Source organism: Histoplasma capsulatum (genome assembly GCF_000150115.1).
Source record: "Histoplasma capsulatum G186AR genomic scaffold supercont2.17, whole genome shotgun sequence".
Classification (NCBI taxonomy): domain Eukaryota; kingdom Fungi; phylum Ascomycota; class Eurotiomycetes; order Onygenales; family Ajellomycetaceae; genus Histoplasma; species Histoplasma capsulatum.
This window is the reverse complement of record NW_025544817.1, coordinates 251,934-276,650: the sequence shown is the minus strand read 5'-3', so window position 1 is coordinate 276,650 and position 24,717 is coordinate 251,934. Positions and strand designations below refer to the sequence as shown.

Here is a 24,717-nt window from a genome sequence, read left to right as displayed (position 1 = left end):
CAATTGGCTGTCCGGTGGAGTGGATATACAGTAAATCAGGCGAAGCAGGGACAAAAATGAGGAGCACTCCTTTTCAGTCTAGGTTTTCTCGGGTTCTCTCCGCATCTAGGAAGAAAGTTAAAGAATATTGGTACTTCTTTGTATTTACTTTAGCAATGTTCTTATATTAGTATATATATCAGATCTCTCAGATGTCAAAAAATAACAGTTATTATTTTATAAAGTTTGAAATACATAAAATAAAAGTTTCTTCCTCTATATAATAACAAATTTTTGTTCTGTAGGGCTGTCCGGATTACCCCGAGCAAATTAACCAAACGATAGAGCAACATATAAAATCTAGTTACCCTTGCCAGGACGAAACGGGGATAGAAGTTAAGTACTATTACTGCTTTCAATGTAGAATACAAGGATTCAGTCAGGAGAGGAAAGACTAAGCGATTCCCTTCAGCCAGTTTTTACAAATTAAAGAATATAGGCAGGCAGGCAGGCAGGTAGGCAGGCAGGCAGGCAGGTAAGTACTAGTGCTAGTACTAGTGTCTATGAAGGATGACGGGACGAATCAGTTAAACTTTATAGAATTAACCTTAACTGGGTGTCATCACCCTCCCCCGTTCCTATTAAAACATATCTGTTTGTGTTTAAGCGGAAAGGCCTCTTTTCTCGCTTTCTGAGAAGAATATAATCATGCGCCAGAGTTTCTTGACCAGGATTTCCGCTTCCTCGTCCAGAGCCTGGGTTGTGAGAAAGTATATCATTAGCATTGCAAGAATTTTGTCACAAGAGAATAATGAAACTTTGGCACTAAGGGAGTAGAAAAGAAAAGGAGGGGAGAGGGGATTCTTACCTCTTCCAACAGTTCGACTAGCTCCTGAGGATGCCCTCGTTTCCGAATATGCTCCTCAACCACGTCGACCAGCATCTGCTCCTGGACACCAAGGTACTCCATAATTTTCTTCTCAACAAATGGCTTAAGTTGCTCTCCCCGAACGGATTCATCCACAAACTCCCAATTAACTTCCCAGTTCCAAAGGCCATCTTTGTCCGATGGGATATCGGCAGCAAGCTGCCTTGCTGCCTGGGCGCGCTCTTCATCCGTAAGACCGGCCGACTCAGCCGCTGTATCAAATTTAATAGACGTAAGTGGCCGTCTCGTGGCGGCTCCCGTATCCTCCTCATCCTCAAGGAGGCCCTCGACTTCTGCCACAGTTCTCCGCGCCGTAGCTTGGGCCTTCTGTGCTGCCGCACCGAGAGACAGCTTAAAGCGTTGTGGCTCTCTTGGGGCTTGGGTCCGGGATTCCAACTCTTCGGCCTGCCGGGCAAGGAAGTCATCCGCCATGCCACGAGCTTGTTCTTCTTGTTGCTGGGTCCGGGCATTCTCACGCTCTTCCGCAACACGATCCGCTTCATCCATGCTCACCTCTCTATTTCTAAATGCAGCTCTATTTCGTATCCAGACGCCACGATCAGCGTAGTACTCTTCGACTTTTCGGCTAGCTTCGAGGTCATCATTCCATTCTCGCAGGCGTTTAGCCATAATTTGCTTTTCCTCCTCTAGGCGGATATCTTCTTCCTTGTCACGATTTTTCTCTCGCTCTACGGCTGCTGTTCTGCTGCGTTCCCGATTCAGCCACCGCCTTTCTTGATCTAAATATTGCTTTTCCGCTTCAACAGCTTTCTTTTCCTTACGCCTTCGTTCAAGCTCTTCATCGCTTGCATCAGTATCCTCGTCTTCATTGGCACCATTTATTCCACTCCCGTTCACAAATGATACTCCCTTCTGGTAGTCCCTTGGAATTTGATGACCAAATCCTTTCGGAGCCGAAGGCGCCTTTGGAACACCCTTGTCCCTGGGTCCTAGAGGGATGCCATTCGCACCTCCTGCAGGGCCACTTGGTGCAGTTGGGGGAGGCGAAGCTAATCTGTTTGGCCTGGGAGCACTCGCCCTAGCCCTTTCTAAAGACTCGAGTTCTTCCTCTCTCTTCAGTCTTTCAAGGTCGCGACGGTTGCTTCTTTCACGGAAGGCTGCGATTTCTTTTGCAACGGTTTCTCTCATTTCAGCAGGGATATCTGACAACTCATCCTCAACGTTAATAGGAATCGTAACAATTTCAGCAGGGTTCCCATCCTTCTGTCCGTCTACATCTTTCATTGGCGTATCGCCCTCGCCGTCAACCGCGTTTGAAGTGTCGTCCGGTTTTGCGGGGGCTGGTGGGTTGGTAATCTCGGAAAGGACCTTTGCTAGAGCTGTTTTGGCCCCATCCAACCGTGCTTGCTCGGCTTCGGGGTCTCGCTGGGTAGTGGACTCAAACTGCTCGAGGTATTTGAGAGAGCTGTCGTCGAAAACCACCTATTAAACGTTAGTTATTTCAATATAATAGTAATAGAAGCAGCTTTAAAACCATACCAGTAACTTGCTCTTTTCAACCTCTTCCTCATCCCCTTCGTCCTCTCTCACTGGAGTCGGCTTCTTCACGGGCACTTCAATATCCTTTAGCACTTCCACTGCAGTGCTTAGGCTTTCAGGGTCCTCGTACTCTGCAAAGCCAAACGTGCATGGTTTATCATCAGCATCCGTAGCGCGAATCCAGCGCTTCAAATTTCCCGCAGTCCGAAGTATCCGTTCTATGGCTTCGTCACTGCTAACTCCCTCCGTTATGCCACCAACAAATATAGTCCGCACAACCTCCTCTTTCGTAGGCGGTTGCAGTTGTAACATAGCGTCGCGTAAATTCTGGCGCTGTGACTCCAAGGAGTGTTGCCCCTGGCCGCCGCGTCTCCCGCCAGACTCTCCTCCACGTTCCCGGCCACTTTCCACAGGAGCAGCTGATTTAGATGCGCCGGAGGTACCAAGGCGGATAACGGGGGCGGAGAAATTAATATTCGGCATGTTTGCGGGGGGTTGAAAGTTCGGAGGGAATCCACCTGGTCGGCCAGGTTGCTGCGTATTCGACTGCTGCATGGCAGGTGGAGGACCGGTCCCAGGTGCTGACAATCCTGGAGGAGGCGCTGGAGATTGCAGTCAATGTACACGTACGGTATGAGGAGTGGGGTAGAAGGGGGTTTTCATACGCATGCCCGACGGTACTCCAGGGAACGCAGTAAACTCCGGCGGTCTACCAAACGGTGCTTGTGCTAAGAAATTTATCAGCATCAGTTGAAATCCGCGAAGCTCTAAGAAGACATGAGCATGCGTGCTAGAGTGGAGACTTACTCTGGTATGGGTTGTACATCTTGTGCTGAAGAGGTTCTCGACAAACTGATAGCTTTTCACAGGTGCAGGCGCAGGCTCGGGGCTCAAAACTTTGCGATTCTGAGGGTCGGATAGGAAGAAAAAGTAGCTTTGAGGAACGACAAAGTCTACCTAGAGCGGTCAATAGCAGTCAAGCGGGACTACTGTAACGTACAATGAGATGCGCGAGTTCCTTCAAACGTTGCTGTCTCCAAATTCGGCTTTTTTGAGTTTGTTCGAAGAGAAGTTTGGTTGGTCTGTGCTGGTGCATCGGATCACGTGGTTTTGCACCATCGCGCCCAAGCACCAAACATGGGACACAGTTACGCTGTACGATTGTTAACTAGTCAAAGAAAACTACGCTGTGCTTGATGTTTCTTGAGCCCTAACCCTCTCACTGGTTAATCCCCTCATCCCAACCACCACCAAGAGTTGGTGAGGGGTAGTTAACCTTTAGTCAGTAGAGGTGAGTGGTGAGAGTGGATCAACAATATTGTCTAACTATGGGTGTATTTTAGATGGTGATAGTGCCTTGGCAGAGCTGAATCCTCTGGGCCGTGCAATTGTAACCTGGGAACATCATCGTGCGTGATTGATCTGGATGGACCTTTCTGCCTCATGGAATATCTTGCTCTGTGAGTGCCTGCGCTGCTGGCTAATCGAGCTTTGTTGTGATAGTGATCGTTGATTGGCAATGGTGAGATTTTCCTACAATATTCGGCTTGCGGCTTGCCTCCACAGGAGTCAAATTTCTTGGACGACCACTTATTTCACCTCGTTATGCAGATCCTTTAAATTAATACCAGACAAGCTCGTCTGGGTATTCACCAGCGTTGATAAGCCATTGTCACGATCAAGAATGGCATGTCGTTTAAGCACCGATTTGGCGTATGGATGGTCATGTCAGTCAGCAGAAGCCGGCAGCTACAGTAACTTCCAGCCAGCTTCACACAACAGACTCTCGACGTTAGATCAAGCTTCTTCGGTTGTTTACCTGTTTGATACCTCGTCTTAAACATGCCTTTCTAGCCTAGCGTCTACGGAGTATTGAGTATGACTATGCCTTCCTGAACTCCTCCATCCCAAATTTCGAGAGCAAGTTGCTGATCAGGTTCTCGTTGAACGTGGTAAGAAATGGAGAATCCTTCAACATTGTTTGAACTTGACAAGACGTACAGTACATACATAGAGTTTAGCTCCTTGTCTAAGAATCTTGCAATCCTTTGACAATGTAATTACTTCATCACTCGCATAGATGCAAGTATATGCTAATCATTGAAAGTGATTTAGAAGAATATCTAGTTGATAGACTCTGAGAGTGAGTGGATATAGATATTAACCGAGGTGATGAGCACTGTTGTCCGGGACGGCGGGTGCTTGGTACCGTGGTTTGAATGTGTAAGGCGATCCTAACTATGATGAGGGCTAATTTTCCAAAACCAAGTTCAACAAGGTGCCCATCGCTGATATGCTTCCGGCAGCAAGGTAGGAAATGCTGACAATGCGATAATGCGCTAAATTTGAAGTTCGAAACGCCGATCCGTTTGCAAACAAATGAAGCATGTTTCAGACCAAGCTAATATTAGGCGAATTGAAAAAGATGATAGAGTGAGTCGGTACTAGCAGTTATGCAAGGTTAAACGGATCATGAATCCTACACCCACAGATCAAATAGGGTTCCACGCCTCCAGCGCAGAGAGATATTGAGTTGTGGAAATCCAACTCGATAGTTCCAAAAATACGAAATGCAAAACTATGCAAGCCAGTGCCTATTCAGCTAAGCGCAATCGAGTTGCGCTTTTATCTCCTGGCTGACTTCTATCGCTTGGCCCCTTGATTATTTCCATTTGGTCGATCGGCCAATCGAACTTTGGCGCGCTATAAGGAGCGACACGACATACGAAAGTGTGGCCCCATTGGTTCCTACTAGGTTAGAAGATCTCTTGTCCTGTGCTGAGGAAATTGCGTTCCTTTGACCTGGGAATCTATGATTGGGCGCGATAACCTCCCGCGTGCGGACTAGTAGGGACAAGTCGCTAGTTGTTCTGGTTTATGCGACGGTGGTCCGAGCCCGTTTGTTGAGACTTTTATTGTATTGCCTGCAGCTCTGTGGATGGGTTGGAATGAATTTTTTCATTGAACTAGAGTCCCGCGTCTCTCGCAGTATGGCGACTGTCTTTGATCGAAAGATGCAAATTCTTTCAGCCGACTAAAAAATGTAAGCAGACGTATTGCTGTCTGCGAAGGGCCGAGCCGTTTGTCTGCAATATCCCCGCCATGACATCCCACCCTGGAAGATTATTTCGGCATGAACTTTCAAGAATCCCTGACTATTGGCTTCTGTCAGCGGCCAAATTATTTCCGCCTTTTCAAGGTTGTGGTGGGCTTTCTTTTGTGTCATCCCGCATGAGGGCTAGGTGAATGGAGCGATGCCCCTTATATTGGAGAGGGCCCCCAATTTCTCCTTATTTCCCTTGGCTCCTCCCAACCCATTCAATTTTATCTCACTCCTTTTTGCCTTCAACTAAAGGATATATCTATATCCAGTCGCTCGTTAAAGCACTTGTTGTCATTCATTCATTATTCATTCACGTCGAAGTCAGAGGGAAACACTGTGGAAGTTATTTTCTCGATCACGCCCGACAATGCGCACTCAAATTTTTGCTGCTGCCGCATTACTTGCGAGCAGCGCTGCGGCCACCAACACATGGACGCGCATCGACACTTCTCCTGCTGATAGCTTCCGCTTTCTGAGAGCCCGCCAAGGTGGAGAATCATTTAAGCCAGACCAAACCAATGGTTCTGGCGAAACCTGCGAAGATGCTTTCGGCGCTGGCTACATCCAATGTGGAACAACAGGCAAAGTTTGCTTCAATCCCAATATCGGGCAATCATGCTGCGATGGATGCATGTCACCTCTCACTATAACATATCGCGAGCGAGAATATCAGCTAACTTGTTCCACCCAGATTCCTGCCCAAGCGGTTCTGGCTGCCTCACTAATGGCTACTGCTGCCCAGATGTATGTTTTTTCCTGACATTTCGACTCACTCGCATCTCAATCAATATACTACGAGAATCATTCCCATAACAAGATTGGAACTAACCCGTTCCTTGTAGGACCTTGGGCCCAAAGCTTGTCTTGAGAAATTAGGCATGAGCAACCTGCCCCCTTTTCTTCCATCCGCCACTGCCATGCCATCTGCGTCTACCCCCGCCAACACCCCGTCAGAGACGCCGTCAGAGACGCCGTCTGAGCCTCCTGCGGACAAGACCCCATCCGAGTATCCCACATCACCTTCGGCTACTCCCTCTGCGGCTCCCACTGCCGCTACTATAACCCCGATCTACCCAACTGCCTCCCCATCTCGATCTGTCTGCACCGCAGCTAACACCGCATCTAACAACAAAATTTATCCAACGGGCACTCTCCCAAGTCAACCTCCATCGGAGAGTCCACCGGTGTACGGTAATGGGGCCATCTCAGCGGAGGTCGCCACTGGCGCCGTTGCTGTTCTCGGATTCCTCAGCTTCATTCAAAATCTGTTGTAAACCGTTTGTTATCATATAAGTACACGTCCCTTCTCTGTGTTCCTCCACCCAGGACTACGCGCTCTGCATATAGTAGGATTCCCATCAGCAAACTTGCTTGTGATGTTTGCTTTGAATATGCCCCGGGGAAATCCCCCATCTGGAATATATCATGGCTCTTATATATGGGGATTCCCCGGGGTATCAATTCTGTCCGGCCCTTTTCTGGCGCGTGGATATTCTTGGCCGCCATGGGATTTGTACTTTGTCTGATTCCGGTTTACATTTTTTTTTTTCCAACGAAATAAATCACGCTGCGGGCTCAGCAATTGGCGGATGTGCTATTGTATTTTAGATACTACTCTCTGAATCTGAATAACTATGTTTAGAGCAAACAGCAGCGCTCCAATAACAATCTAGCCAAAAACAAAAAAAAAAAAAAAAAAAAAAAAGCTGTCGAAGGTTTTCCGTAGTCCAAACTAATGATGAATTCAATTAAACGCCATGAAAAAGTTCTCCACATATCATGCATGCCATATCACCACCTCCATCGAATCAAAGTCAAGTACACTTCCATTTCGCGGAACAGAGTGGGGTGGGGGAGATTTATTATTGAGCCCTGATCCGCACAGGCCAGCCCACCTCCCCCCCAGCGGCTTTTTAAATTTGAATTGGAATCTCATTTTTTGATGATCGTAACACATTCATCGGCTTTTTCTCATCCATATCTGACCTGGTGATTAACGGGGGGGCCTGTTGTACAGTACATAAGCCCCAACTGCTAATATAACTAGTTACCACGTTCGCCAAAGACTAATAATAAGTTTTCACCCTAGATCGGAGTCTAGAAGGTGCTAGCTAGAGTGCCATTTGCTTATTGATGTTTCTTTATATAGTTAGAAAGTTGATCGACACGAATCCACTTGCTTGCTATCTGGGGACTATGAGAGATGGTCAAAAGAAACTCGAAAACGGCCGCTTATTTATATCGCTCGAAAGCAAACATATGGGTTACTGGCTCATTACTCCGTGAACCTGCAGAGAGTGTTATGAGACAAAAAAGTGAAAATGAAATCTACATGGCCCGTTCAAACAGGAGAGAATGGTAAGAACCTGGATGCTTCAGGTAACCTCGAAATAAACGAACCAGCTACGGGTACAGAGAAGGGGTTGCACAATCGCCTCACAAACGACGGCAGCAACATCGAAGTTGTCCCGGACAGCACACAATAGGAAGTCTCCTACAACCACCCAGACAACGCGCACAAGGGAGCCCACGTAGACCGCAAGGTGCCTCAAGCAATGTCGAGATAGCCAACAGACCAGCTACATACCGCAAGTTCCAAGTCTGAAAGTCCAGCGCGCTCAGCTTGATCCTTCCGCTCAACCTTCAACTCACGATCTACAATGTAACCAACGGCGCCCACTCCCCTTCCTTCGTCATGACGGATATGCATTGGGTAGATGTCTTATCCGTGCTCCCGCCACTATTTAGCATTTATCCAGTATCGAGCGCTGGCGTCCCAGAGCCTGTGAAGGGATATTGGGGGCCGGACTGTGAATTTCTGCCCAAGGGGGTGGCAGGGTTTCACTAGTATGAAGGCTCATCTTGATGTTGTAGAAAATGGAGACGTAAGACTCCCATCGAGGAGGTGGAGAATCACTCGCAGTGGGTGGAACAGACAATATAAGATGGGGGAGGCGATACCAGTTGGGCCCGTAGCACTAGGTTTTTCCACCACCACCACCACCACCACCACCAACCGCCCCGCAATGGAGTTTGTATGGAAAGGTTCCATGGGAATCCTTGATCGTTTGGACGATACGGCGCCGAGGTGTATGGGAATCTAAAACTGGAGATGCGAGATAGCAACACGATCTTGGTTGCGTGGAAGCAACGACTGGACGACCGTATGATGGGGTCGTTTACAATATTTGAGGCCGCAAAAGACCTGATTCCTATTGAGGTTATTGTTGGCTCGGGTATTGATGTTGTGATGGCAGAACGGGTCTCCGGGGTTACTTTTTTCGGTGGAATTGGGAAATAGTTTTATCGAGTTTTCTCTTCTTTCGCTTGAACTAGAAGCACCTTGTTTTGGTAAAATGGCCTGTCATCCTCGCGACAATCCCAAACCGTTGACAAAAACCTTCCACCCCGTATAATGTTTCCAGACTGCCTGTAGAATTCCGTTCCTATTTTGCCCCATTGACTCACCAAGTCTGGTCACCAAAATCATCGATTGAGAGAAATATGCCGACACTGACGCCTGATTTGCAAATCAGCGAGGAAGAGAGAAGAATATAGATGGCCTCAGGATTTAAGGCGACGCTGGGTGAAGCCCCTCAATGTCTATCGAGGCATATACATGGATAGATAATCCGTATCCCCACAAATGCTACCATCTTTGGTACATATTGGTTATATGGAGTAGATGTTCTTCACTTAGACTGAAACCGCGAAATGAGACCTCTTGCTGGCCCCCTCCTTCTCATAGTGACAGGTCAAAATTGCTTGCAAGCAGATGTGGAGCTCATTTTATTTTGCCTCAACAATGAGACAGACTTAACGGCAAGGGTGTGAAAGCACACTGATGATTCAATGCACCAAGCATGCATACAGACTGAAATATTAGCGCCCGGATAAAAAATAGTGGGACATTTCTCACAGTAATCAAGTGGATTTCTCTTGACAGCCTCCCCAGTGGACCCACCTCCATACATGCTCTGGACAGTGACCCGGGATATTTACCCGGCAAGGCAGGCCCGCAAAGGGAATTCTGAGGGAATTCTGGCGCCCTTCTTGCGATTTTATCCTGGGCGAGAGAAATTTTCATTTTCCTTCGCCCTGGTAACTTCAAGATAAAAGCGTATTCATGTTGTCTGAGGATCGCTAGTAAGACAATTCGCTGAGCCTTGGAAGTCCTTCTGTTATAACACGGTGCAGAATCAAAACATCAGCTGTCGCTCCTAGTGTATCAAGAGTCGGATGGAAGTGGGCAACATGTTTGTTAATCATCCTGCATCAGCGATTACGCTAATCAAGATTTCCTTCCTGGGCACGAAGGATCACCGCGGAACACCCGGCTCAGAGCCCAATTGCCCATGCCAACAGCACGCGGCGTAGGAATCCGCATCTATTTAAGCAGACATTGTTGCCGTTGGTGGTGAGGAAGGGAGAAGAGACTCCAAGGTTGTAACTACTGTTGTTGTGCAAGAGCTGACGGAACCAGAACCACAACCCCGCCATCATCATTGCATCATTTGTCACCCGTCCCACCGTAGCAGTCTCAGAGCCGCCGCTGCCCCACCAGAACTTTTTCTTCCTCAACCTGTTGACAACACCTTTACCCAGCGCAGAGATTGAGCGGATTCTTTCTCATTTTCATTTCCGTCTTTGCGCACTTCAATTGCTGGAGGCAGTTCAGTTTCTGCATCTCCATCCTGACCCGCACCCCGCCAACGCGTTACCTCTGTAACAACACTCACCTACAAAACATTCAGCAATGGCGAGCTTTTCAGAGGCCAGCAATCTCAATGCGTGGAAAGCTCTTCAGGAGCATTACACTACCACAGGCCGCAATATTGCTCTAAAGGACCTCTTCCAGAAGAATCCCGACCGCTTCCAGAAATTCTCCTTCTCCTTCAATAACACCGCGGACAAATCCGAGATTCTCTTCGATTTCTCCAAAAATCTTGTCACAGATGAGTCCCTCACCCTACTGATAAACCTTGCCAAAGAGGCCGGCGTGGAAAAGCTCCGTGACCAGATGTTCAATGGCGAGCCCATTAATTTCACGGAGAATCGGGCAGTGTACCACGTTGCCCTGCGCAATGTGGCCAACGAACCCATGCAGGTCAACGGGAAGAGCGTCGTGGAAGAAGTCAATTCCGTTCTGAACCATATGAAAGAGTTCTCTGAGCAGGTGAGAAGCGGCAAATGGACTGGGTATACCGGAAAGAAGATCAAGACCATCATCAATATTGGGATTGGGGGGTCGGATCTGTAAGTGCCAAAATACGGGTTTAATTGCAATCCTGTGAAAATCCCCTGCATTTAAAAGTCACACATATTCTGACACTGCTACAGAGGTCCTGTCATGGTAACGGAGGCGTTGAAGCCCTATGCTGATCGGGATCTGACTGTCCATTTTGTTTCAAACATTGATGGCACCCATGCCGCTGAAGCCCTGAGGAACTCCGACCCAGAGACTACTCTCTTCCTAATCGCTTCAAAGACATTCACCACAGCAGAAACGATCACCAATGCCAACACCGCCAAGAATTGGTTCCTGAAAACCGCAAAGGATCCTGGTCACATTGCGAAACATTTCGTGGCACTCTCCACGAACGAAGCGGAAGTCACAAAATTTGGCATCGATAAGAAGAACATGTTCGGCTTCGAATCATGGGTTGGAGGCCGATATTCCGTTTGGAGTGCAATTGGCCTGTCAATTGCTCTCTACATTGGTTTCGATAACTTCCACGAGTTTCTCGCAGGCGCTTATGCCATGGATAAACATTTCCGGGAAACCCCCCTCGAGAAGAATATACCTGTTATCGGAGGACTGCTGAGTGTCTGGTATAGTGACTTTTTCGGGTCCCAAACCCACCTGGTTTCCCCGTTTGATCAATACCTGCATCGCTTCCCCGCCTACCTTCAACAACTTTCCATGGAGAGCAATGGCAAAGCCATCACCCGCAGCGGAGATTATGTCAAATACACCACGGGGGCCATCCTATTTGGCGAACCTGCCACCAACGCGCAACACAGCTTCTACCAGCTCCTTCACCAGGGCACGAAGCTCATTCCCACAGACTTTATCCTTGCAGCGCAATCGCATAACCCCGTCGACGGCGGCAAGCACCAGACCATGCTTGCATCTAATTTCCTCGCCCAAGCCGAAGCTCTAATGGTAGGCAAAACACCCGAAGAAGTCAAGGCAGAAGGCGCCGCAGAGAACCTCGTCCCACACAAGACGTTCCTAGGAAACAGGCCAACGACTTCCATCCTCGCGCAGAAGATCACACCTGGTACTCTCGGTGCGCTCATTGCTTATTACGAACATGTCACTTTCACCGAGGGTGCAGTGTGGAACATCAACTCGTTTGACCAGTGGGGCGTGGAACTTGGGAAGGTTCTGGCAAAAAATATTCAGAAGGAGCTGGAGACTCCCGGCGCTGGAGCTAATCATGATGGTTCGACTAGCGGATTGATCGCTGCGTACAAGAAGAAGGCCTCGCTTCTGTAGATAAGACGGCGCGGCGTGGTGGTATCCATGGAGCAAATGGAATATAAGCCGATGTGAGGTCTGGGATAGATTCAAAAACTGAGGCATTATTGGCAATTTGACACATGGGAAGTTATTCTTTGATGGCGGAGAGAATGATCATGACGTGGAAAATGTTCAGGAAGTAAATCTAACCAGTTATTTTGACATTCTATGTATCCTTTTAACCACAGCGTGGATGGAGGTTCAAAGCTCTATTGCGCCTATAACTTAGTTGACGTTAGCAGTAAAATGGTAATAAATATAAAAACCAAAATAATAAAGCACATATATATATATACATACCCCTATTCCACCATCCCTCTCGATGATCCCCGGTTGGGTGTTAAAACGATCCAAGACCCGCGTGCATTTACAGCCAATCAATGGGATAGCTGCGCTTCCTGGCCATAGTCTGGCCCAGCGCCGTGGTTGACACAGTTGCATTATTCTCCATATAAAGCCCGCTCTCCAAACTTATCCCGCAAGTGTCTATAATGTCGTCGCAGCCGCCAGGAATTTCCTCCCTTTGCCGAAAATATATCCTTCCTCTGTTCCTGGTGAACAATGTGCTTGGAAACAGCGGCGGGTTAGCGGCGGCGGAATCAAGCTCAGGCTATGCGCATGGTCAGAGTGTGCCAATTAGTTGTTTGAACAGGGACATGTAAGTTTTCTTTTCTTTCACCAATTTACCAAATCGGTACGGGTTGGTCTAGATATGCTAGGACTGCTTTTGCTAATGGTTGTTGGTCATGTAGAGAAACAGGAGAACATGTATGTGTCGAGAGAAATCCACCCAGACAGATGCATAGCACATGTTCATTTTTCTAGCCAGAATGATTTTCAGGGATCAAATTGATATAATATAACTACATATATAACTTTAGGCTGACGCACTCGCGAAACAACCTTCTAGACCACAGACTCAACCGGAAAACTCCAATACATCCCCTTCCCAACCTGCAACGAGACATCCGCCCCGCTCTCTTTCCGCTACGGCATCTCCGAAACGATAACTTGCACCATTCTCTCTCTCCCCGACCCTCTCTATCATCTGCTTGAATACTACGTCCACGCCGACGTTCCATTAACATGTCGCGTACCTACTTTCCCGCTCGTTGCCTCCTCTGCACCCGGAGGCACCACCAAATCTCCAGACCGCAAGCCGCGCAACGACAAAACTGGAAGTGAAGGCGGCAACGGTAGCGAGGAGGAAATTTCCAGGAATAATGGCCTGTTGTCATCCGCTTCGCAGCCGCCCTTTACGCCCCTGACGATTGCGCTGCAGGGGACCCTGCAACTATCCCACCTACACATCTGGACGGACATGAATGTGCTCATGCACCAGTCTGCGCGGTTATCTACCGCGGGCTCTGGCTCTAGTTCAAAGAAGTCGGAGAAGTCAAAGAAGGGCAAAACGAAGGGGGAGGGGAAGAAAGGAGATCGTGAGCATAATAAGGGGATGGATGCAATCTTGATGTTCCCGCGGGGACAGATTGTGGCCGGATCAGCATACTCAATGCCGATGGCTGTGGACGCTACCACTGCGGATGACTACGATGTGGAGGATTGGGATGCATATGTCAAGCAGCGGAGGAAGGAGAGAGACATGTTGATGGAACCCTGGGCGGCAGAGGGGGGAACGAAGGTCATTCGTGGCGAGCCGCTTGTGTTCACGTTCCGTGTTGGATGGGTTTCTAGCGGTGATGTACTCGGGCTGGTCCATGCGGAAGAGTCGCTGTCGAAGTCGACGGCGCTGGTGGCTGCTGGTGGTGGGTTGTTTATGCGGTTGGTGTCTATTTGCTTTTGGGTTGGAGTTGGACTCGGTTTGGCTGTAGTTGTGGAGAGGGTGAGACATAGAAGGGGTATAGTGAGTGTGTATAAGGGGGACGGGATTTTGGGTCATACGCCCTTTTTTGGTCGGTTTAGTCCAGATGTCGGAGGGAATGGAGGGGTGAGGTTTGGAAGTAATAGGGGGAAGACGAATGGGTATGGATTGGGGTTGAATGGATATGGCCATGGGAATGGGAATGGAGGGGGGTATGGAGGGTATGGAGGGTACACTACGGGGAAGAAGGACTGAAATCGATTGTGTTTTATTGCTTTTCTTTTCGCTCTAAATTTGTTCAATTTTCAGGGTTTCAGGCGTTAGATTTTTGATTATGGTTTTGACATCGACATACAATAGACCTTGATCTTTTCAGCATTTGAATATGATGAATGACGAAGATATCCACCACAATTACAACTTGCATTTACAAGCCATCGGTAGTATATATCAACGAGGACGATTTGACTGGTACCCAAACTTATGTCAAGCACAACGCAAAATCTTATATGCACCACGCAATGAAACAAGGGAAATGCAGTTGGATGTTCAAAAAATGCTAGTAATACATGAGAAAGTATGCCTATACACGCCTATCTAAGATGCCTCCGATCCGATCCTATCGTATCCTAGCCTCTATAAAACACACAGCAAACCCACGTATCCAAAAAAAAACGGAAAGGGGAAAGGCCATCAGCATTTTTTCCATCGCTCACTGCCATAAAAGCATACTGCTTTGTCCATACCGCACCCCCCATACCCCAAGACCCGCTACCAGCCCTGCTTCCTCAATTTCTCACATCTCCTAACCGTGTGCTGAAACGACATCTTAAACAACTTCTGCCACCTCTCCATCCTCAACTGTTTCTTTAATTGGCCCCTCCTAACATGAAACCGCTGCTTCATCATCATCGACTTGACCTTATTCCGCCTAACCCTGGTTTCCATCATTTGGAATGCCGTCGCTACATCAACGCCCGCTTTCGGGTCTACTGCGACGGTACGGCCCAGCTCCGGACCCAGCCGCATGTTGACAGTGGGCACTCGAAACTTTTGCGACTGGCCCACTGCCTCGCGAACCTGTCTGTACATAGCTGCGTCTTGCGATGTGCGTGGTTGGAAAGGATTGTTGGCTTGTCGCGGCTGGTTAGAGCGCGGGATGAAGTTATTCAGTATATCGGTCACTTTGGCGAGGTTGTCATCTTTGTTGCTGGTGCTGGTGCTGCTGTTGCGGAGAGTCGGGCTTTTAGATGGTCCCTTCAATAAATCTCCTGGGGACCAAGGTTTGACTGGCTGGTTTTGTCGAAGGCGTGGTTGTGGTTGCAATTGTGATTGTTGCTGTGGAGAACCTGATTCGCCTTCTGGCCCTGGTTGGGAGGAAGGAGGAGGTTTCTCGGAAGAATTAAGGGGTGCTGAGGTGTTTATTGGTCTTGCGATGGCGGCAATTGATGCTGGAGAGCGGGATAGGGGACATTGTCGGAGGATGGAGCGGCGAGAGGACGAGAGGAGATTTATGGACCGGACGATACGGACCTCCATGGTTGTGAAATTCTAATGTAGCATGCAAAATATATACATTAGATGTCAATTTGAAGTGAATTGAAAATGTGAGAAGGTTGGCCGAGGGCTCTGCCGTTGCGAGCTGGGAGTTTGTCTGCCGATGTTAAGGATTTGAGAAGTGCGTCGGCCAGCATAGCTCACGTGACGTCAACCTCCAACATTTTAATGAACCAGGACAACAGAGCTCATGTTGAGAACAGCTAAGTCAAATGCCCTCGTTCTGCTAGATTTCTTCCTCGTCCTTATTCTTTCATTGCGATAGACATATCTGTCATATATTTCATCTTTATCGACATCCCCATTTTCTTTTCACGACAAATGTCGGGAATCACAGTCGCAACCCTCCCCCGAATGAGCCGCGAGACCCTCGCGGCCATGCTCCTCGCTCCCACCAACCCCAATCAGCTCGCAATAGTAGATGTTCGGGATTCAGGTAAGTGCTGTTCCAGCCACATTTTCTGTCTTATCCCACAATAAATCCTCTGCAAAAAAGAGGAATGTAACCCCCCCATCTACCCCGCGATACCCCTCCCTCGCCCTCTCTAACAGCCTTGTTCAGATCACATCGGCGGCCACATTTCTACCTCGACCTGGCACCCGAGCTCGACTCTCAGCAAGCACATGCCAGATCTCATCAACAAGCTACGCGGCAAGGAGAAAGTCGTCTTCCACTGCGCGCTGAGCCAGGAGCGCGGACCTTCCGCGGCACTCAAGTACATCCGAGAACGAGAACAAGTACTCGGGAAGGAAGAGAGTGCCAAGCAAGCCGTTTTTGTGCTAGAAGGGGGCTTCGTCCAGTGGCAGAAAAAGTATGGGGAGGATAAAAGGTTGACGCAGGCATACGTCAAGGATATCTGGGAGGAGGATTGAAGGGGGCCTATAAAAAGGTTAGGAGGTATCTTGTATGGAGGGGTTTTTTTTAACCGCAATAAATGGCTTTGATATATGGTGTTTTTTAAGGTTCAATTCTGGGTTTCATGGGATATCTGGTCTGGTGTCTTGATTTTGATATAAACATGGATTTGGCTTGTGCGCGTCTAGACTGGCTGAGGACCGTCATGTACGGAACATCGGTCCAGAATAGACAATGGACGATGATAGATGGTTTAGAGAGAACAGGCACGGAAAGCGGACTATCCTCGTTTCCAGCGTTTCGCGGGATATGTTGTAAACCTCTCAGGGGTATCATTTACCATTGCGGCTTTGTCTCCTGGATAGAGACTCTGATAGGTAGTCGCAATTGCTAACTGTGAAGCTATTCCCTCGTAAACAGAATTATTTAATATTATAACATACCAATTCTTCCCACCCCTATTTCATCAAAAGACCAGAGACCTAACAGTTTCTAACTCCATTTACATACATCAAGGACATATTATACACACAAACTAATGTCTAGAAGTACAAATAAACGCTTTAAAGAGATTCACTCTACCCCAAAACACTCCCCCCAAACCCTACCGGTCTCCGTTTGCCCCCACTCTCCGGCACAACAGCCAAAGCTTTATACAATTTTCCCATCCCCCCACCGCCCCTCTCCACCAACCGCTTCCATCCACTCTCAATCCGTTTTCTCTTTTCCTCATCCCCCTCCCCTTCCATCCTTCTTAGCAACTGCGCCGCCCTCTCCGATATTCCCAACGCCTCCAAAAATGGCCCCTGTTCCATCGGTCCATACACCTCCACGCCAGGACTAGCATCAATAGCCGCCTCCGCTAGCGCTGTGAAATCGACATCAGCGCTAATGTCAACCTCCCCGGGTGCGACTAAGGGGGAAACGAGCCGGTGTTTCCGGATGCCGCGCAGGGAGTTTATGGGGATTGTTGAGGTGGTGCCGTAATCAAGGATTAGAGCAGCGCCGGAAGGAACTTTGTTCTTCAGCGTGTCCGTGACTCCGGGGGAAGGCGCGGAGACGAGCCCACCTCCTCCTCCTCCTATCCGCCTTGCGATGTCTTGGACGCAGGCTTGGCTTTCCGGGCTGATCTCGATTGTGGACCCTGGAGTGGATTTCAGGGCTTTGTACCGCGAAGACATTTCGGGGAGGACGAGGGATGATGGCGTAGATGCTTTGGCGAGTGAGAGACGGAATTCGGGCTCCTGACCGCTCTTCACTTCTGGGGTTTCGGGGTTAGGGGAGACGACGAGTTCTCTCCATTCAGTGGTATGGGGGGAGGAAATGGGTGGTTGATGGAGGGTGGTGGGACCAGTGGGCGTATTAATAGTGGTTTGGGATGGGGCGGGTGTTTGGATAGATTGGAATGCATGTATGGGTAATGCATCAAAGAATTCGTGGGCGAAAATGAAAGGGGTTTTGTCCGATTCTAGGCGGACGATGGGTGGAAGGAGTGAGTTAGTTATGAATTTATACATCTATAGCCATATATGGAGTCGAGAAGGAGTTGAGAGCGGAAGTATTCTTACCATTCGGGAGGAGCTTGATATGCTCTGTCCAAATGACCGGAACGCCCAAGTGTATACTCGTGCTCTTATACCCAACCTCAACCTCCTCCATAGGCGTATCTCCACAGAGCAATTTCCGCTGAACCTCCCGTAGCACCGGACTGGTTTCTACCAGATAAACAGCCTCGATCGCGGACGCGAAGCTCTTGAAATTGCGAAAGGACTGCTGTCATTAGCAATCGCCCACGACCAAACTGGCCCCAAGATATCCTGCAGAAGAACCCAAGCAGAAAGAAAAAAAAAAAACCCACCCTCAACATATCCCCCATGAGCGTCCCCTTGCCTGGTCCAAACTCAATAACCTGCACCCCACCACTCTTCCTCCCTTGTCCCATCCACTCCGTAACAGTCCACACGCCCAACAGCTCGCCAAATATTTGCGAAATCTCTGGCGACGTCACAAAATCCCCCTTGGCACCGAAAAGCGCCGTGTCTTCATCCTCCTGGCCGCGGGAGGTGTAATATCCGCCATCGGGCAAGGTGAGGCATTGGCGCATGTATGCAGCGATGGATACGGGGCCGGTGACCTGCGGATTTTCAGAACCTGTCAGCGTGAAATGCACAACTTCTTCTCTTATCAAAAAAACGTAGAAGATAAAATTATACTATTTCCGGAGGCAATACACACATTTATGGCCTCAGCAATGGATTTCGCCAGTGGTGTAGACCATTGACGCGGAACGGAGCTGCCAGCGGAGGTAGAAGACCATCGTGCGGCAGTAAAAGGATACGGAGGAGCCAGTCGAGGATAATAACGGGGCCCTTTTCCTAGGCGCATTATGAGCAGGCGAGCGGATCCATTGCTCATTTTAGATGCGGCAAGATTGCTTTCCCGTAAGGGAATATATGTACTAGTATATCTTTTTTTATGGCGGGAGGACGGAAGAGACTCGGAGTTCGTAGCTCGGAGGCCCAGACACGGAAGATGCAGTAGCCATCGCGAAACCTGACACCGCAACAATGGCAATTACATACTTCCGTTCGAAAACACAGAGAGTGAATGCACTATGATTTCCCCTTTATTGATTAATTGTGAGTTATGTTTTACCTTTACAATCAGTACGAAAAACCAGTGCAAGCGAAACGCCAGTAATTCTATCGCGAAGGGGGAAAAGTAAAATAATGAAATAAAATTACAACAGACAGGACAACAGAGTTTTCAAGCAAAATATCCCCAAAAATCCCAGCTAATACTCTAAAAACCCAGTTGATTGAAAACGTATCTAAAAAAGTCCTTTCTCCTTTTCCATGCAATAAATAAAACAGAATGAAACCTTATCTATGAACCCATGACCAAACCGAGAAAACGAAGCTCAATCGCAAATATCACCTCCCGCCCTTTTATTAATCCGTTTGAGTCTTCATAACCAGAGGATATACCCACGCAATTTTCATGCCCTGGAAAAGAAATAATAGTCCCCTGATACCACGACGAAAGCGTAGACCAGCAGATTATTATCAGGTACAAACCGTTTCTGGCAACCGATAGCAAGCCAGGTTTCTACCTCCCGCGTCTCCCGCGGTAGCGCGACTCGCGGCTCGGTTCATCAATAATCATTTGGTCACTGTAGAGTCCCGAATTGTCATTCCCCATGTTTCGGTTCCTCCCCGATCCATTAACACTCCCTCGCTGACCTCCGCTTGGATGATCACTGTTTGAACGGGCTCCATGATGTTGTGGCGGCGGATATAGATCATCAAACCCGTAGCGGCCGTCTTGTATATGAGGATCAGCGTGTCGTAGCTCACGACGCTCACGGTCTGCTTGTTCGCGCAGGCTGTCGAAATTGGAATGTGACCGGCGATGGCGGAGTCTGGCTTCGGAGAGTATCTGTGCAGGTAGTGGTTCCGGTTTTATCCGAAGATGGAGGATCCTTCCATCCGCCTTGAAGGATATATTTGTCAGTCGTCCCAGTGCAAATAGAGCTGGTTCAACGCAGGGACACTTGCTCGTACCTTTTGATTATCAAAGCGGGCGACTACGCTCTCAGCATGACTCCTCTCCTCAAAAATCATCTCAGCGGTCACCTCTGGGTGAGTAGACACGATCCTGCAACTCAGCATAGCACCTCTTACGGGTTCCAATGCCGACTCAATATCTGCAGCAGTGGTGCCGGGCGCAAAGTTACTTCCTAGTACGACGCAAGGTCCCGACGCGCTTCCTTTGATGCTGATTCCTGGGCCCTGGTCCTGGACAGGTGCTCGATCATTGTTTTGTGTAATGAGATCGGAGGACATGCGGTTCTGTCCGGCGGGACGGGTGGACACAGCGGCGCCAGGATTTCTCGTCGACGCGGCTGCAGTTGATCTCTGTGCATCGTATATTAGCAAAAGGGTTGTCGAATGGATGGTTTTAATGTAAAGACAATACCTTTACAACACCCAGTCTGCTTGCAAGGCTACCCGGCACAGCAGATACTCTGTTGGCCAACGAGCCCGCACCGGCGCCGCCCACACCAGACCCCGAAGCCGGAGCCGGAGCCGGAGCACTTGAACGTCTTTTCGCATCGAAGAATTTATCAGTCAAAGCCTGTTTCCTCCGGCGCGTGCGGGCTAGAGGGTTGACAAGGAAAATCTGTTAGTCAACAAATACATTGTCTCCACTCCAAACAAAGAGGGTTTCAACAGGATAAATAAAAGGGAGGTGCATCATTTACCAGCCTGGATAATCTCATTGAATGAGACGGCTTCCTTGGCCGCGGCCATCGCAGCGGGTAGCTGTTATATAGAACTGGTGTTCCAAAATAAAGTGGAGGTGTTGGGCTGAGTGAAGAGACTAGTCAACCGATTTGCGACAGTATTTCCTGGCGAATATTTGGTCAAGCCGTTGGAGGCGCGTCTTGGAGTTCAAGTAAAACTTCAAGGTTGGGCTTTGGTGGATGAAAGGAGAGAACCAAAGACGCTGGATCTAAACCGTATTTGTCTAGCGGGGGCCGGTGCCATCCAAAAACCTATTTAAGGGGCTGGGATTCCCCGAGATGTGAGCAGACGTTCCTGTGTCTCATCGCGAATCGTGGATAATATACAGGCCACGATATTTGCTCGAGATGCCTCCGGACTAACCCTAGAGTTCTCTCGCAATCCGCGGGATAGCCATTTACCATTTGTATTTATGGTGAAATGTAGTGCGGTATGGCAAGGTACCGCGGCATGCATACCGATTTGTGCTGGTGGCGAGGTACCAGGCCATGTGCGCTCTCCTCTTTCCTAATCGAGCACGTCCTGCTCGTCCTGACCGCGGGCCTTGAGCCTCATCGTCGTCGTTTCATCTCTTTCGCTTTCTCTTTCGCTGTTCTTTATATCACATCGACTGTGCCTGCTGTTCTTTCAGGAACCGCTTTGTGTCCTGTCTCTCTCGCCTGATACCCAGAACTATAAAGGGGCTCGCAGATAACCAGCTCCTTGAATACCACATTCGGTGCCTGTGCATCTACAGCTTTCTTTGTTGTCTCCTATTTCCGTCTATTCGCTTCGTGCATGCACGAACAGATGGCGGTTTAATTGACCTATCTTATTCCCTCCAGTTTTGCCACCCATATCAAGGGGAATATCATCTATGGCTTCCATTTGGAAGCGACTGACACTCAGCCCTGAAGGTCGATTTGGTGAAGACGCGTCCAGAACGCAGCCCTCCTCGCTGAGGTCGCGACGTGTTAAAAATGACCTCCATCGTCGTCGAAGCTTAGCTGGCCTCTTTACTACTTCGTCTCCGTCAAAGGAACCGTAAGTGTCCCCTCAGACATCATCTCGATGTCTCCTTCTGATGTCTGGCTCGCAGGGACCAAGACATAACCACCATTACATGCCAAGAAAGGATCCATTATCCGCTGTACAACCCTCTTGACCCTAGACATGATTTAGATGCCCTTGCCTATGAGGGTAACGATAAGGGGTTTTGGGCTAGCTATGGCCGGTCCATAAGGGCACGGTTTCAGGGTTCCACCAAGCCCGGAACTGTATCTCCAAACACCCAAAATCAAAAACCTCGCAGAAGCATTAGGTCCAGCTTCGCGTCGTTCACTGGCTCATCAAGACTCCTGAAGCGCCTCTCTCGTTCAGAAATCCCTTCCAGCCCTCTTTTGAACTCAATTCGGGAGCCCCTAGACGTGAGTCAAATTGAGCCCGAAGACAAAGCAAGCCATCTGCTGCCGGACAGGGCCGACGGCTCCCAAACCTCGTTCTTGCCCGAAGTCCTGGATGTCCCGCGGCAATACTATTTACCGTCACTTCCGTCAATGTCATCAGGCCTGATGTCCCCATTAGAATTGGAAGCTTGTACTGCTGGAAGGTATGCGGAACAGGAGACACCCTACGTTCAAAACTATGAATCTGCGCTCCACAAATTCAGTCGACCAGTCCAACCCTTCAATATTCTGCAGAATGCAGTGACTTCCATGCCTGGTGGCCAACCCGCAGTTCAGCGGCGCCAAGGATATACAAATAGTTCAAATACCAGTGAGCTTTTAGAGGCACACATTCCTTGCATCCAAGATGATATATTATGCACTAACGGGGTTTCGGCTGCAGAATCAGAGAGGGCGAGCCTACCGATCCCAATCACGTCAAAACACCCACCGTTTAACCGTCAGCAAGCTCGCGTGTATCGGAAAGATAATTCAAACTTGTCAACTTCCCGGCGTAAACAGATGCAGTCACACCCAGCTGCCCTTGACAGCCGAAAACAGGAGAAGACCCAAATACCAAAAGATTTAGCCAATGGAGCGAAGCCTCAGTCTCTTTTAAACCTTGGAGAGCAATGGCTAGAAACTCGAATGCAGCCACCACGCGCAGCTAGTCCTGAAATTTCAGAGCCTAGCACCATCACAGATTCTGAATTTGGGGCGGAAATGTACCGCACATGCGCCCCGCATCGTTATGCTTCGACTACAGAGAGTGATGCGGTTCTCAGCTCCTGGCTATCTTCATTATCTAGCATTTGTCACCCGCGCGACAATACTGATATTTCTGGAAGCACTCTGTGTCGGTCCCAACCTCCTTCAACAAGGCACCCAAGTGACTTATATTCTGCATCAGTTTTACGGCGGCCATATGGACATGCTCAAGCTTCCTCTAGATCGGAGACACTGCAGTGCAGTGAGCTGGGGATTAGCGATGCGGACACAAACAAGCACAAAAACGCATTCGCTTCTAAATCCAATTCTCCGCAGCAAGGAATAGCTCCTGAATTTGCGAAGCTGGAAAACTTTAGTAATCTCAATTCTGTAAGAAATACCCGGCCAGACGTTGGCGGGCCTTATGAAGTGCCGAATGACCTCCTTAACCTAGGTATCAAATCAACAGATACCCCAAGTCAGTTATCAAATTCTCTCAGAAAACAGTTCTGTGAGAGTGATCTTACAACCGGATTTCACGAAGGAAACTTATGGCCTGGTTCAATTGATTCACGTATTGGAAATGACCACCTCAAACAACTTCACAAAGAAAATAGGCCTAATCCCCTGGTCTTAGATGGACACGACTTAGAAGGTCATGGTAATGTTCAGTTTGGTGGCGAATACCAAATCATATCAGCTACTCACCCTGCAGGAAATCAGGCTCCTGGTTACAGTGGAAATACGCGAGCACAAAGCGGTTCTCAGGATGCTACAAACGGGAAAATTATCCCCATCTTCGAAACGTCTTACGGCCTTTGCATAGACACTTCAACAAATTGCGGCCCTGCGTCAAGGGGAAAATCGGGAAGTCAGATTCGTCCCGACCAGGGTTCCAAATCCTCCTGTGGTCGCAAGAATGGATCAAGTAGTTGCAGTGGTTCCGGCTCTGGTGACTCAGGCCAGAGTGATCCACTGACCAATAGCACGGCCGGGACAAGCGTTGTTGACTTTGCAAAGGACCATAACTTGACTACAAAGGCTAAAGCGGAGGAACGTACCACTAGCCCACAAATGAACATTATGGCTCTCCCATCAAAAATCGATGATGGAGCATTGTCTAAATGCTGATGGCTACAGGTGCTATAGCCGGGTATCGTCAAGGTTTTGAGCCATTTGGAATCGAGAAATGTGCGTAGAGATATATCACTTCATGCTCTGCATTCAATTACCACAGCTAATGGCTGCCGGCGAATTTTGCTGCTGTAATTCTATACCCCTTTCTATTCTCTTTTTTTTCGACTTTTCTGCCTTCTTACTTGCTTTCACACTTATCATGTTGCTTTTGCACTTATCATGATGCGGACACATCCATGAGTCATCCAGTTATTATTCTGTTTTCTTCTTCAGCTTTAACTTTGTGCTTTACCCTTTCTATACTTACTCTTAATATTCTATATTGTTAATTCCCCTAGCGAGCGAGCGAACGAGCGAACGAATGGCCTAGCAAATTGCCCTCTAGGGATAAGTGGATCCTACAAAGCTGCGATTTTTTTATGAACACGATGATGATGGCGTCTGTATCTTTGTCTGTGTCTGTGTGTCTGTCTGTACGCATGGTATGCATGCTCGCAGCATGCTCATGCGATTAGTTAATATTTGCTACATCGTGTAGTTTAAAAATATATATCTAATCCTGTGCGATGAGAAGTCGACTTTGTCAAGTAGGTTGATTCATGTACTCCCAACTTTCACGCTTCATATATATAATATATATTTATACACCACAAAGGAGGCCCGGTAAAGTAGACTTTTGTCAACCTGAAACTTTGAACCCCGTGCATAGCTGCACAATAAAAAAGTAAAATGTATGTTGTGTGCGACAATTGGGAAAGGAAAGTTTCCTTCAGAAAAGAGAGAGAGAGAGAGAGAGAAGAGAGAGATTAGAGAGATTACACAATATAAAATCAATTAAAATAACCCCGAAGTGATTTGAGTACGTTAGTT

At 48.4% G+C, this 24,717-nt stretch overlaps 9 protein-coding genes across 9 annotated transcripts; 5 read left to right on the top strand and 4 right to left on the bottom strand.

Moving 5' to 3' along the window:
- Positions 1-193: 193 nt before the first annotated feature.
- On the bottom strand, positions 194-3,233 carry HCBG_08722 (U1 snRNP-associated protein Usp107; the record flags this gene model as incomplete). The annotated part of the gene is made up of 5 exons (XM_045435771.1): positions 194-734; positions 848-2,350; positions 2,408-3,009; positions 3,073-3,135; positions 3,215-3,233. The coding sequence occupies 5 exons, from the start codon at positions 3,231-3,233 to the stop codon at positions 642-644; spliced, it is 2,280 nt and encodes a 759-aa protein (XP_045283563.1).
- A 2,644-nt stretch (positions 3,234-5,877) lies between these two features.
- HCBG_08721 (uncharacterized protein) lies at positions 5,878-6,784 on the top strand (the record flags this gene model as incomplete). Its single annotated transcript, XM_045435770.1, has 3 exons — positions 5,878-6,096; positions 6,202-6,258; positions 6,353-6,784. The coding sequence occupies 3 exons, from the start codon at positions 5,878-5,880 to the stop codon at positions 6,782-6,784; spliced, it is 708 nt and encodes a 235-aa protein (XP_045283562.1).
- A 3,315-nt stretch (positions 6,785-10,099) lies between these two features.
- HCBG_08720 (glucose-6-phosphate isomerase) lies at positions 10,100-12,239 on the top strand (the record flags this gene model as incomplete). Its single annotated transcript, XM_045435769.1, has 2 exons — positions 10,100-10,766; positions 10,851-12,239. 2 exons carry the CDS (start codon positions 10,267-10,269, stop codon positions 12,010-12,012), a joined length of 1,662 nt encoding a protein of 553 aa, XP_045283561.1.
- Positions 12,240-12,502: 263 nt separating this feature from the next.
- Positions 12,503-14,190, top strand: HCBG_08719 (uncharacterized protein; the record flags this gene model as incomplete). Its single annotated transcript, XM_045435768.1, has 4 exons — positions 12,503-12,694; positions 12,789-12,804; positions 12,947-13,802; positions 14,168-14,190. The coding sequence occupies 4 exons, from the start codon at positions 12,528-12,530 to the stop codon at positions 14,188-14,190; spliced, it is 1,062 nt and encodes a 353-aa protein (XP_045283560.1).
- A 439-nt stretch (positions 14,191-14,629) lies between these two features.
- HCBG_08718 (uncharacterized protein) lies at positions 14,630-15,397 on the bottom strand (the record flags this gene model as incomplete). The annotated part of the gene is made up of 1 exon (XM_045435767.1): positions 14,630-15,397. One exon carries the CDS (start codon positions 15,395-15,397, stop codon positions 14,630-14,632), a length of 768 nt encoding a protein of 255 aa, XP_045283559.1.
- Positions 15,398-15,736: 339 nt separating this feature from the next.
- Positions 15,737-16,288, top strand: HCBG_08717 (uncharacterized protein; the record flags this gene model as incomplete). Its single annotated transcript, XM_045435766.1, has 2 exons — positions 15,737-15,851; positions 15,978-16,288. The coding sequence occupies 2 exons, from the start codon at positions 15,737-15,739 to the stop codon at positions 16,286-16,288; spliced, it is 426 nt and encodes a 141-aa protein (XP_045283558.1).
- Positions 16,289-16,551: 263 nt separating this feature from the next.
- On the bottom strand, positions 16,552-18,686 carry HCBG_08716 (DUF185 domain-containing protein; the record flags this gene model as incomplete). Its single annotated transcript, XM_045435765.1, has 5 exons — positions 16,552-16,665; positions 16,880-17,739; positions 17,840-18,041; positions 18,130-18,405; positions 18,507-18,686. The coding sequence occupies 5 exons, from the start codon at positions 18,684-18,686 to the stop codon at positions 16,552-16,554; spliced, it is 1,632 nt and encodes a 543-aa protein (XP_045283557.1).
- A 191-nt stretch (positions 18,687-18,877) lies between these two features.
- HCBG_08715 (uncharacterized protein) lies at positions 18,878-20,708 on the bottom strand (the record flags this gene model as incomplete). Its single annotated transcript, XM_045435764.1, has 4 exons — positions 18,878-19,763; positions 19,835-20,188; positions 20,250-20,431; positions 20,536-20,708. The coding sequence occupies 4 exons, from the start codon at positions 20,582-20,584 to the stop codon at positions 19,380-19,382; spliced, it is 969 nt and encodes a 322-aa protein (XP_045283556.1).
- Positions 20,709-21,434: 726 nt separating this feature from the next.
- Positions 21,435-23,841, top strand: HCBG_08714 (uncharacterized protein; the record flags this gene model as incomplete). Its single annotated transcript, XM_045435763.1, has 3 exons — positions 21,435-21,601; positions 21,657-22,333; positions 22,406-23,841. 3 exons carry the CDS (start codon positions 21,435-21,437, stop codon positions 23,839-23,841), a joined length of 2,280 nt encoding a protein of 759 aa, XP_045283555.1.
- Positions 23,842-24,717: the final 876 nt, after the last annotated feature.